The sequence below is a fragment of the Anoplopoma fimbria genome, chromosome 9 (genome assembly GCF_027596085.1).
Source record: "Anoplopoma fimbria isolate UVic2021 breed Golden Eagle Sablefish chromosome 9, Afim_UVic_2022, whole genome shotgun sequence".
NCBI lineage: Eukaryota > Metazoa > Chordata > Actinopteri > Perciformes > Anoplopomatidae > Anoplopoma > Anoplopoma fimbria.
In genome coordinates this window covers 703,943-717,496 of record NC_072457.1, presented here as the reverse complement: position 1 = coordinate 717,496, position 13,554 = coordinate 703,943, and the positions used below count along the sequence as shown (strand labels likewise).

The following is a 13,554-nucleotide window of genomic DNA, read 5'->3' as shown; positions in this document are numbered from 1 at the left end:
TAGCCGACATGTAAACGTGTTTTTGTGTAAAGTAATACATTTGATGATTTAGCCCCTTTTTACCATTTGACCCATTCTACTTATGTACTTATGGAAACCTCAGTCAATGCACTCTGTGTATTGAACCAGTATTAGGACATGATGTTATGTGTTATTAATAATATTGGTTATTATTTTTACTAATATTGACTTATTGTATTTATTAATTGTACCTCTGAATCTTTTTATTTTGTGTCTGGTGTCTTTTATCTCTCTCTTTCATCTTCTATCATCTCTACAGACTCCAGACCTGTCAGGCTGGTGGATGGGACTAGTCTGTGCTCAGGTAGACTGGAGGTGAAGTCCAACCAGAGGTGGTCCTCAGTGTGTGAAGATGACTTTGACCAGCAGGATGCAGAGGTGGTCTGTAGGGAGCTTGGCTGTGGGACTCCTTCAGTCCTCCAGGGGGCGCTCTATGGAGAAGTGGAGGCTCCAATGTGGACCAAAGAGTTCCAGTGTGGAGGCCACGAGTCTGCTCTCCTGGACTGTAGAAGCTCAGGCTCAGATAGAAACACCTGCTCACCTGGCAAAGCTGTTGGACTCACCTGCTCAGGTAGAAGAGGAGCTGCAGCTTTGACCTGGTTCATTTCTGTTCTACTGAAACTCACTTTGTTCTTTTACTGACGACTCTCTTGTTTCTGTTCAGAACCTGTCAGGTTGGTGGGAGGAGACAGTCGCTGTGCAGGAACACTGGAGGTGAAACATCAAGGAGACTGGAAAGCAATAGAATACTCTTTCTGGACCCTGGAGGCATTATCTGTTGTCTGTAGAGAGCTGGACTGTGGCTCTGCTGTTTCTGTAGGACGGAGAGAGGAGTCCTCAGAGAGATCTGTGTGGTTGATCTACTCTCTCTGTGTTCAGTCTGGATCTGCTCTGAGGGAGTGTTTAACATCATATTCCTCTTCCTTCATCCTGGATCTCACCTGCTCAGGTAAGCCCATCAGTGACATCATCTATGTGCCGATCTGATTCCTATGTCTGGGTCCAGTCCCTCCCTAACTACATACTGTGAGTCTGTATATAAACTCTCTGAGGTGGCTCTATCCCTTCATGAGCCTTCACCTGTCACTTCCTCATCAGGTGAACCGTTAGATTCCCTTTGTCTGCTTTCAAACGTGACTTTTCTGCATGTTGAACTCTACTGGCTCAGCACCTGGTACAGCTGAAGTGGAGACATGTTTCTTCATCCAGGGCAAGGCACATCTTCTGAGGAGTGGATACTTGTGTTCCATCAGTTCAATTCAATTCAATTCAGTTTATTTTGTATAGCCCAGAATCACAAATTACAATTTTGCCTCAGAGGGCTTTACAATCTGTACACATGCGACATCCTCTGTCCTTCCCTCACATTCACAGGAAAAACTCCCCTAAAAACCCCTTTAACAGGGAGAAAAAAGGAAGAAACCTCTGGGAGAACGACAGAGGAGGGATCCTTCTCCCAGGATGGACAGAATGCAATAGATGTCATGTGTACAGAATGAACAGCATAACAGAGATACAACACATTCAATGTATATGACATAAATGATTCATACAATAAGACTACTTATAATAACAGCAGCAATTATTACAGTAGAATTATAGTTATGAAAATAGGGATAGTAATGTGACTAATAATAATAATGGAAGTAGCAGTGGGTGTCAGTCGGCTCACAGCAGGAGGCACGACTACGGTCCAGGTACCACAACGATTCATGGAAACCTGCAGAGCGAGAAAGCAAAAAGGGCTTCAGGGTGGAAGTAAAGCTAATATGCGTAATGGTACAGGTAATAGTAATGTGACTAATAATGATAGTGGTAGTAGCAGTGGGTGTCAGCAGGGCCTCAGTAGGTGGCACGATGACAGTCCAAATATAACCCCGATTCCTGGGAACCTGCGAGGCGAGAAAGCACAAGAACTCCGGGGAAGAAGCAAAATCAGTAATGTGCATAAATAGGAGATTAATACATAAAGAAGGAGGGAGAGAAGAGGAGAGAGGAGCTCAGTGTATCCTAGGTAGTCCCTATGCTGTCTAGGCCTATAGCAGCATATCTAGGGGCTGGACCAAGGCGAACCTGAACCAGCCCTAACTATAAGCGCTATCAAAAAGGAAGGTCTTAAGCCTGCTCTTGAAAGTGGTGAGTGTGTCTGCCCCCCGGACTGAAACTGGAACCTGGTTCCACAGAAGAGGAGCCTGATAACTGAAGGCTCTGGCTCCCATCCTACTTTTATATACTCTAGGAACCACAAGTAACCCTGCATTGATGGAGCGCAGCTCTCTAGTTGGGTAATATGGAACTATAAGTTCCTTAAGATAAGACGGTGCCTGGCCAGTTAGAGCTTTGTAGGTGAGGAGAAGGATTTTAAATTCTATTCTTGATTTAACAGGGAGCCAGTGCAGAGAAGCTAATACTGGAGTAATATGATCTCTTTTCTTAGTTTTTGTTAGAACACGTGCTGCAGCATTCTGGATCAACTGTAAATATTTAAGAGACCTATTAGAGCAGCCTGATAATAAGGAGTTACAGTAATCTAGTCTAGAGGTAACAAATGCATGAACTAGTTTTTCTGCATCGCTTTGAGACAGGATTTGCCTGATTTTCGCAATGTTACGTAAATGAACACTATTTAAGTTTTCTAACAGATGATGATCATTTCATCAGCTGCTCCACAGATGACCACGAGTGTCGGTAGTTCAGCCTCTCCTCTGCACTGAAGAGAGCATAAAGCGCTGATGAAATATTAAGGGACATTTGATTTGAGGATTGACTCTGTTTATATCTTTAACATTGAAATGTGCTTATAGTTATGGCTCACAAGCACAAATAACACTGCTGGTCTGATGTTTATGATAAAGAGAATATATAAGTTCACAGTAACGTGTGATATGAAGAGAAATTAAATGTGTAAGAGGCATCATAATAGCTGTAATGATGGTGCTCACATTTCATCTCTACAGTCTGAACAGGTGTGCACATTCTCCCTTCAACTATGTTTTTATGGATCACAACTTTTTCACGGCCCGTTTTGTGCCGACTCAGCGGTTGTAAATGAGACCCCTGGTCTTGAGTCGTACTTTTGACTCTTTGTCTCAGTGGTGGCTTCAGCCTTTACAAGAAGAAGTGGACATAGTCACTGTGACTTCATCCATTGGTTTCTGGTCTACAGTTTTGAAGCCTCAAATTCAAGTTTTTGGACTCAGCCATCTTGTTTTTTTGCAATAAGAAGTCACATGAGAGGGCAGAGCTCAGTAAAACCATGTTTAGACAACCACAATGTTAAAATGAACTTTCATGAAGTGAAAACACACTGAAAGGGTTAAAGTTGTGAGACCAAAACATGGACAACTCTCAGACCGGACAACTCTCTGGTGTCTAAATGGAGCATCATTTACTAAATGAACATCATGCTGTATTGAAGACTTGAAACTAGAGATTGAGACCATAAACTCATGTTTACAATGTTTACTGAGGGAATAAATCAAGAGAGAAGTAGAGTCATTTTCTCATAGACTTCTATACAACCAGAGGAGTCGCCCCCTGATGGACACTAGAGAATGCAGCTTTAACTTTGTTGACTTATTGTATTTATTAATTGTACCTCTGAATCTTTTTATTTTGTGTCTGGTGATATTCTCTCTCTTATCTTCTATCATCTCTACAGACTCTGTCAGGCTGGTGGATGGGACTATTCTGTGCTCAGGTAGACTGGAGGTGAAGTCCAACCAGAGGTGGTCCTCAGTGTGTGAAGATGACTTTGACCAGCAGGATGCAGAGGTGGTCTGTAGGGAGCTTGGCTGTGGGACTCCTTCAGTCCTCCAGGGGGCGCTCTATGGAGAAGTGGAGGCTCCAATGTGGACCAAAGAGTTCCAGTGTGGAGGCCATGAGTCTGCTCTCCTGAACTGTAGAAGCTCAGGCTCAGATAGAAACACCTGCTCACCTGGCAAAGCTGTTGGACTCACCTGCTCAGGTAGAAGAGGAGCTGCAGCTTTGACCTGGTTCATTTCTGTTCTACTGAAACTCACTTTGTTCTTTTACTGACGACTCTCTTGTTTCTGTTCAGAACCTGTCAGGTTGGTGGGAGGAGACAGTCGCTGTGCAGGAACACTGGAGGTGAAACAGGGAGACTGGAAACCAGTAGATGGCTCTGACTGGACCCTGAAGGCAGCATCTGTTGTCTGTAGAGAGCTGGACTGTGGCTCTGCTGTTTCTGTAGGAGAGAGAGAGGAGTCCTCAGAGAGATCTGTGTGGTGGATCGACTCTAACTGTGTTCAGTCTGGATCTGCTCTGAAGGAGTGTTTAACATCATGGGCCTCTTCCTCCATCCTGAATCTCACCTGCTCAGGTAAGCCCATCAGTGACATCATCTATGACATCATCTCTGACAGCAGTTCCTTCCTCTGTGGTTTTCCGTTGGACTGAACTGTTAAGTTATCCAGCACAACGACATCCTAAAGTTCAGGGAGGTGGGCTTGTTTCTGGAAGCTTCAAACCCTCCATAGACTGCTGAGCTCCACCTGGCAGGACACACCTGTCTGTCTGTCTGTCTGTCTGTCTGTCTGTTTGTCTGTCTCTTGTCTGAACCCTGAGGCGTTCCCAGGCCAGACGAGATATATAATCTCTCCAGCGTGTTCTGGGTCTTCCCCGGGGCCTCTTACCAGTTGGACGTGCCTGGAAAACCTCTAAAGGGAGGCGTCCAGGAGGCATCCTGATCAGATGCCCGAACCGCCTCAGCTGGCCCCTTTCGACGCGAAGGAGCAGCGGCTCTACTCCGAGCTCCCTCCGGATGTCTGAGCTCCTCACCCTATCTCTAAGGCTGAGCCCAGCCACCCGACGAAGGAAGTTCATTTCGGCCGCTTGTATCCACGATCTCATTCTTTCGGTCACTACCCAAAGCTCATGACCATAGGTGATGGTTGGAACGTAGATGGACTGGTAAATCGAGAGCTTTGCCTTACGGCTCAGCTCCTTCTTCACCACAACGGTCCGGTACAACGCCCGCATCACTGCTGACTCTACACCAAACCGCCTGTCCATCTCCCGCTCCATTTTACCCTCAATCGTGAATAAGATCCCGAGAAACTTGAACTCCCTCGCTTGGGGCCCTGCTTCGTCTCACGGTTTGCCAGAACTTCCTTGAGGCCATTCGAAAGTCCTTCTCCATGGCCTCCCCGAACTCCTCCCACTCCCGGGTTTTTGCATCAGCAACTGGCGTAGCTGCAGCCCTTCTGGCCAACCGGTACCTGCCTGCTGATTCAGCCAAGCCGGAAAGGCCTCCTTCTTCAGCTTGACGGCTTCCTTCACCGCTGGTGTCCACCAGCGGGTTCTCGGATTGCTGCCACGACAGGCACCGATCGCCTTCCGACCACAACTTCTAGCAGCAGCTTCCACAATGGAGGATCTGAACTAGGCCCACTTGGATTCCATGTCCCCAGCCTCCCCCGGGATGCACGAGAAATTATTCCGGAGGTGGGAGTTGAAGACCTCTCGGACAGGATCCTCAGCCAGACGTTCCCAGTTCCCCCTCACTACACGTTTGGGTTTACTGGGTCTGTCCGGCAGCCTCCCCCGCCACCTGATCCAACTCACCACCAGGTGGTGATCAGTTGACAGCTCTGCTCCTCTCTTCACCCAAGTGTCCAAGACATACGGCCGCAGGTCTGATGACACAACTACAAAGGCGATCATAGACCTTTGGCCTAGGCTGTTCTGGTACCATTACATTACATTACATTACAGTCATTTAGCAGACGCTTTTATCCAAAGCGACTTACAGGAAGTGTATTCAACATAGGTATTCAAGAGAACTACTAGTCACCAGAAGTCATAAGTGCATCTCCTTTCTTAAACAAGCATCTCAAAGCATAAGCCAGAGCAAAAGTATAGTGCAGAGGCAGATTACTACGAAAACAATAATTGCAACAGACTAATCCGAATATAGTAAGTGGTACAAACTACTACGAATAGGATAAGTGCAGTAAACAAATACAAATTCAATAAGTGCAGCGAACTGATACGAATACAGTAAGTGCAGCAACTAATACGAGTGCAATAAGTGCTACGAGGAAGGCTCCGGGTAGTACTTCTTGAAGAGGTGAGTTTTCAGCCTGCGCCTAAAGATGGGCAGCGACTCTGCTGTCCTGACTTCAGTGGGGAGTTCATTCCACCACTGAGGGGCCAGGACAGAAAAAAGCTGTGACCGGGTGGATCGGCCGCAGGGACCTCTGAGCGACGGGGCAACCAATCGCCCGAGGCAGCAGAGCGAAGTGGTCGGGCAGGGGTGTAGGGCTTGACCAGGGCCTGGAGATAGGAAGGAGCTGTTCCTTTCACTGCCCTGTAGGCTAGCACCAGAGTCTTAAACTGGATGCAAGCTCTTACAGGGAGACAGTGTAGAGAACGGAGAAGGGAAGTTGTGTGAGAGAACTTGGGGCGATTGAACACCAGACGTGCTGCAGCTTTCTGGACAAGCTCCAGAGGTGTGAGGAAGGGGCGAATCCTCCTGATGTTGTAGAGGAGGAATCTGCAGGAGCGTGTGACCGATGCAATGTTTGCTGAGAACGACAGTTGGTCGTCCAGGGTCACACCCAGATTCCTCACAGTCCGAGTTGGTGTCACCACGGCATCATCAATGGTGATGGACAGGTCTCGGTGCGGGCAACCCTTCCCCGGGAGGAAGAGTAGCTCGGTTTTGTCCAGGTTCAGCTTCAGGTGGTGTGTCGCCATCCACTTCGAGATGTCAGCCAAGCACGCAGCAATGCAGCCTCCACTTGGGTGTCACCGGGAGGAAATGACAAGACCAGCTGGGTGTCATCGGCATAACAATGGTAGGAGAAGTCATGGGAGCGAATAACAGAACCCAGAGATGTTGTGTAGAGCGAGAAGAGAAGGGGGCCCAGAACTGAACCTTGTGGAACCCCCGTAGTCAGCATGCGTGGTTCCGACACGGCCCCTCTCCATGTCACCTGGTAGGATCGGCCTGTCAGGTAGGATGCAAGCAGGGAGAGTGCAGAGCCTGAGACGCCCATCCCCTCGAGGGTGGAGAGGAGGATCTGGTGGTTCACCGTGTCAAACGCTGCTGACAGGTCCAGGAGAATCAGGACAGAGGAGAGAGAGTTCGCTCTCGCGGCGTGAAGCGACTCTGTCACCGCAAGGAGGGCCGTCTCTGACGAGTGACCCACCTTGAACCCGGACTGGTGGGGGTCCAAGAGGTTGTTCTGGTGGAGGTAGGAAGACAGTTGTTTAGAGACAGCGCGTTCAAGTGTTTTGGATAGAAAGGGTAGAAGAGAAACCGGTCTGAAGTTCTTGACATCAGAGGGGTCAAGTGATGGTGTCTTCAGAAGGGGGGTGACTCTGGCAGTCTTGAAAGCCGAGGGAAAGCATCCCGAGACGAGAGATGTGTTGATGAGGTGGGTGAGGAAAGGAAGGAGTTCAGTGGCAATAGACTGAAGAAGAGGGGAGGGGATCGGGTCAAGGGAGCAGGTGGTGGGGCGGTTAGATGTAACAAGGTCAAGGACCTCGTTAGGGGAGAGGGGAGCAAAATAGGGTAAGATGGGGTGTGGAGAGGGAAGGGGGAGCTGAGGGGGAAGAGCTGGAGAGGGTAGAGAGGGAGAGGGTGGACAGGGAGAGGGGGGCTGAGAGAAGGAGGATCTGATATCGTTTACCTTCTTGTCAAAGAAGTTGGCGAAATCATCAGGGAGAAGGGAGGAAGTAGGAGGAGGGGGTGGGGGTTGGAGGAGTGAAGAGAAAGTTTCAAAGAGTTTTTTAGGATTGTACCAAGTACACTTATGAACCTCCCTATGCTCAAACATGGTGTTTGTTATGGACAGTCCATGACTAGCACAGAAGTCCAACAACAAAGCACCACTTGGGTTCAGATCGGGCAGGCCGTTCCTCCCAATCACGCCCCTCCAGGTTTCTCCATCGTTACCCACATCAGCGTTGAAGTCTCCCAGAAGAACTATGGAGTCCCCAGTCGGCGCCCTTTCCAGGACACCACCCAAGGACTCCAAGAAGGCTGCATACTCCGAACTGCCGTTCGGTGCAAAGACACAAATGACAGTCAGAGACTTTCCTCCTGCGATTCGCAGTCGCAGGGAGGCGACCCTCTCGTTCTCCGGGGAGAACTCCAAAACAGCGGCGCTCAGCCGGGGGCTTGTGAGTATCCCCACACCCGCCCGGCACCTCTCACCCTGGGCAACTCCGGAAAAGGATAGAGTCCAGCCCCTCTCCAGGAGTTTGGTTCCAGAACCAGTGCTATGCGTGGAGGTGAGCCCAACTATATCTAGTTGGTACCGCTCCAACTCCCGCACCAGCTCCGGTTTCTTCCCCCCAGAGAGGTGCGTCCCAGCTATTCTGTGATGCCGTGGGACATTCCCGCCCCTGCCTGCCGCCCGGCTCCCTGCACCCGACCCCAATGCCTATTCGGGTGTGGGATGCCGTGGGTCATGTGCACGGCCACCAGACGCTCGCCGGCGAGCTCCCTCCCAGGTCTGGCTCCAGGAGGGCGGTTTCCCTTTTCCGGGCGAGGTGCCACAACTTTGCATCACCTTAGTCTGACCCCGAGACCACTTTGCCTTGGGAGACCCTCCATTACATTACATTACATTACAGTCATTTGGGCCCATCCAGGACTTACAATCAGCGTACATTACATATCATTCACCCATTCACACACTGATGACAGGCTACCATCAAGGTGCCACCATCAGACTCTAACTAACATTCATGCAACATCCAGTCCACACCGATGGCAAGCGCGGGAGCAACTTGGGGTTAAGTGTCTTGCCCAAGGACACATGGCTCCAGGAGGGTGCACCACCGACCCTCTGATTGGAGAACTACCTTGCTCTCCACTACGCAGGTGCCCAGGAGCTATTGCCCCCGACAACACAGCTCTCAGGATCACTGGGCACACAAACCCCTCCACCATGATAAGGTGGTGATTCTGGAGTTATTATTATTATTATTATTATTATTTGTATTATTATTATAATTATTGTTATACAGTGCTACAGGAATGAGTCTTCAAACCCAGGAAAAAGTCATAATTTTTACACTTTCTGTCCCTCATCACATAGTTAATGTGTTTTCTGATGTTTTTTGGTCAGATGTCTGTGTTTAACTCAAGCTGAAGACATTTGAACGATTTGTTCTACGATATAAAATCATTAAATACCCCTCTGGTGAATGTAGAATAATACAAATCAGAAATAGAAATAATCCAATCAGATGTTTCTGGAATGTTGGACTACAAACATACATCATTCCTGCAGAACTCTAGTACTAGACAAAAGACAAACATTAACAGAACAATAGAAGGGACACAAAACAGTAAACACAGATTCAACATTTATGAATGTGAACTTTCATCTTCTCTCTGTGTTTACAGACCTGCTCCTTCAACCAAACATCTCTGTGTCCTGCTCCACTGACGGGGTCTCCGAGGCCCAGCAGCAGGGGGCTCAGGTGCTGAGGGGCTTCACCTTCACCATCTGCTGCTCCATCCAGCCACAGTACCCAGGAGGCTCCTTCCAGCTCACCTTCACCTCCTCCAACTCAGCACACAACTACACCCAGCCAGCTGTCAATCACTCTGCCCACTTCCTGTTTCCTGCTGCAGAGCCCGCCCACCAAGGAAGCTACAGCTGTGTTTATCACGTCTGTGTTTTCTCTCATAACCTCTCCTCTGAGAGCCGTCTGCTCTCTCTCACTGTCTCAGGTAAGCTGACTGTTTACATGCAGGTTTGGAGAAGATGATTGGTCCAATCTGACTGAAAATGATCAGCTGACCACAGAGTCCATGCATGTTGTTGTTTCTGGAATGGCACTGTGTCATTGTGTTACAAATGTCATATAGTAACCAAACCTGAACCAAGTCTATAAACGGCAACATGAAAGAATAAACTGTAGGACGGAGCATGTTTGGTTACCAGGATAACTCTGGTTCTCTGAGAACTGAGGGAGGCGTTTCACTATGAGAAGCACCTTCTGACTCCACCAATCACAGAAGCTCCACATCCACCACATCGCTCATTAAACCACTTAGCCGCTAACTATCTACCAATCAGAAGCAAGAAGGGCGGTGTGCTCCGATACCTCACTCAGAGAACCAGGGTTATCCTGGTGACCAAACGTTGAGACAGTTGTTAGGTTGTTACTGGTCATGATAGCCACTATGCTTTCAATTGCTTCTTAACTAAGTCCCGCCCCTCTAACACTGAAAACAGGACATAGGTGATGACATCATTGTAACATGAAACCAAAACTAACCAGATCAAATTAAACATTCCAAAAACACAAACCTTTATTCTGACTGACTCTTAAACCGAACATTTACTGCTGAAGACTTTAAACTCTGTATGAAGTCAAAGCTTCATGTCTTGAAGCTGCATTCTCTCTAGTGTCCATCAGGCATGACATCACGACGACTACGTCCACTTCTTACATAACGACAACGGTTCAAACAGTGAATATGAAGTGAACATGAAGAGTAATAGTCTCAGTGGTTCTAGATTCCAGCTTCAATGGGAGCTGTTGGACTCATGATGTTGCGTGATGTGATGACTGTCCATGTGTTTGATCAGATCCAACACCTCTTATCATCAAAGCGGTCCTCCTGCCGCTGATTCTGCTGTTGGAGAACGTTGCACTCTACTTCTACTGTAAGGTACTGACACACGTCTGTTGTTTAGACCAGCGACTGGAATGAAGCTCTCATCTGTGTTTAGTGAACTGAACACAGGACTGTGCTGTCATGTCTCTCCAGGCCAGAAGGGGGAGGAAGCCGGGCAGACGGGAGAACATTGAGCTGGATGAGTTTAACCTGGGTGTTCCTGCAGCTGAAGAAGAAGGAGCTCAGGGAGCAGAGTAGCTCCTCCAAGGAGCTCATCTCACATCCAGATGGATTTCTAACACACAGCCACCATCAGCTCATTTATACGTGTGTTCCCTTTAAACAAGAAGAATATCATATTACATTATTAGAGCCTGTCTTTGTTACTCTCTTCTGACTTCCTGGCTCTCAGCTCAAAGCCCATTGGTTCCTGCTGAAGACGTGAGTCTTTAGAAACACCTCCCTGATATAAAGGTTCATTTAGAACTAGACTTGAGAGCAGGTTTACCAGAGTCCAAACAGCCGGCGTCTTAGAAACCAAAGACTACCAGGAACAATGTTAATGTTATATATTAAGTAGAAACAACGTTTAACATTGACATACATCTTCTACATTCTGTGTTACAATTCTCAATGTTCAAATCACATTTAGTGACATTTGAACAGTTGAAAGGAAACCTTGTTTCAGACCCACCTACTGTTGGATGTGTAGATCTGGAGCTCATCAGGTTGATGAACCACATCTGGTGCCATGATGACAATCTGATGGAGTTTGTGAGTTTAAAATATATAATGAACTTCATGACTTCTCTTTAGTTCTCTTTAGTTCTCTTTGGTTCTCTTTGGTTCACATGGCTCATTTATTGTACTGAGCAGGATTTAGTCATCAGGACTACATTTAGATAAAGATCATCTTAAATATAGAAATATGAATAACGATGCGTCCCGCTGAGATCGGCCCCTAACACATCACTATTATTTGGGATTAAGAATATTTCCTACTTTGCTCATTGTTGTACATAATTATTATTTTTTGGTAAAAGGAATTTAATCTTTTTTTTATAGTTAAGTGTTTTTATTAAGGATTTTGCTCTTTTGTTATAATTAAGGATTTTGCATATTTGTTATAAATAAGGATTTTGCTTATTTGTTATAATTAATGATTTTGCTTTCTTCATAAGAACATTGTAATTATTGATTTTGCATGTTTTCATAACTAAGGATTTTTGATAATTTTCTGAGAATGCTATAATTAAGGCTTTTACTTAAATCATAAGCATATTTCTTAATTTTTACTTCAAACATTTACTTCATTTTGTAATCAATTACAAATGCTAATTTGATTAGAAATTATTCGACTTTATTAATTTACTTTAAAAATGAATTAAGGAAAAATATTAAAAAAAAATGTTTTATTGTACTTTCTGAATTTACTTAATTTAGTCATTAAGGAATTTACAGTTTTTATAATAAAGGATTTTGCTTAAATCATAAGCATTTTGCTTGATTTTGTAATTAAGGAAATTACCCTTTTCATTAGAATTTTTCTTATTTTATTCTTCATAAATATACAAAACTGATATTAAGGAATTTGGTTATTTTCATAACTCGGGATTTGGCTTATTAATAAGAATGTTGTAATTAGGGGTTTTGCTTATTTCACAAGTGTACTTCATATTCTAACAATCTGACTAAAATATGAACATATGCGTCAAACAAAACACACATACTCGTATTGCACCGATAAACTCAGTACTAGTACTACTTTAACAAGTACAAGTACTTTCAGGGTTGTGGACCTTGGGTCCAGTCGGATCATTTTTGGAAGTGGAAAAGAGCACATCGTGAATATTTAACAACCAAAACCAAAGCTGAGCGTCATTAGAAGGAAAACTTTAAACTCACATGAGCAGATCTGAGTTAAAATGTCACCCACACACGGAGAGATGAAATTATGAAGATCACTTTGATAAATGTATCTCTATCATCTCCTATGTTCAAAGAAAACAAACCAGTTTAATAAACTATGAAACTCTGTGAATGAGCTGAATGTAACAGACAGTTTTCTGGTAATAATCAGATAAATTCTGGTAATAATGAGATTGTAAGTCATAACTAAGGCCTGGAAGTCTTCTTTTGAAAATGCAAAGAGATTTTATTTCCTTCTTCGACATGAGATATGAATGTGACTTTGATATTATACTGTGATATTAAATATAATAACATCATAATTTTGAGAATTTTACTATAATTATTTGTTATTTAAATTGTGCCAAACTTTCAAAATCTATTTATCCATTTTTTGGGAGAAGTTTGTCATCGAAAGCTAAATTCTTGAGCTACCATCTCAAATTTTACGCTTTTGAAGTTATTATCATGAGCATTTCTGTTATTATAATTTCTAACTTTCCATCTCGGCAGAAATGATCTTCCATATCGGGTGAGTTTTATTCCAAACTGTTGCTCTCAAAACAGGAGAACCTTAAAACCTCAGAATGTCCTGTTTGTTTGCCAGCGGATGATAATCAATAATCAATACTCTCTGGAGACATGACGATGATGATGATGATGATGATGATGATGATGATATCTATAACTTAATCTATGATGAGTTGTTATTCTTTTATTTCATAGTGAGTGTGAAAGTCTTTAGTAGTTAACAAACTGAACTCAAGGCTGCGGTTGAAAAGTCATTAAAATATTTTCCACTTCTCCTCGAGCTCGATGACAAACGTCTTGAGGTCAGAGTGAAGGAGATTCATAAGGACAGGCTACCAGTCACAAAGGTTTACAGGATCAATAATGACTTATTGTCTGAGTTATGGAAAGAAAGAGAGTTATGAATAAGTAGGACCATATAAGTGTATACTTCTTCCAACTGCTTCTAGGAAAATATATAATTATTTATGTTGTGTGTATGAGAA

General features: G+C 45.0%; 1 protein-coding gene across 1 annotated transcript in view; it reads left to right on the top strand.

The window, feature by feature from the left end:
- LOC129095273 (scavenger receptor cysteine-rich type 1 protein M130-like) overlaps positions 1 to 10,951 on the top strand; it is a 13,117-nt gene extending 2,166 nt beyond the window's left edge. Inside the window, exons 3-5 of the mRNA XM_054603654.1 lie at positions 281 to 592; positions 686 to 970; positions 10,784 to 10,951. Coding sequence (XP_054459629.1) covers positions 281 to 592; positions 686 to 970; positions 10,784 to 10,824 — 638 coding nt within the window. The 3' untranslated portion in view covers positions 10,825 to 10,951. The remainder of the gene's footprint in view (positions 1 to 280; positions 593 to 685; positions 971 to 10,783) is intronic.
- Positions 10,952 to 13,554: the final 2,603 nt, after the last annotated feature.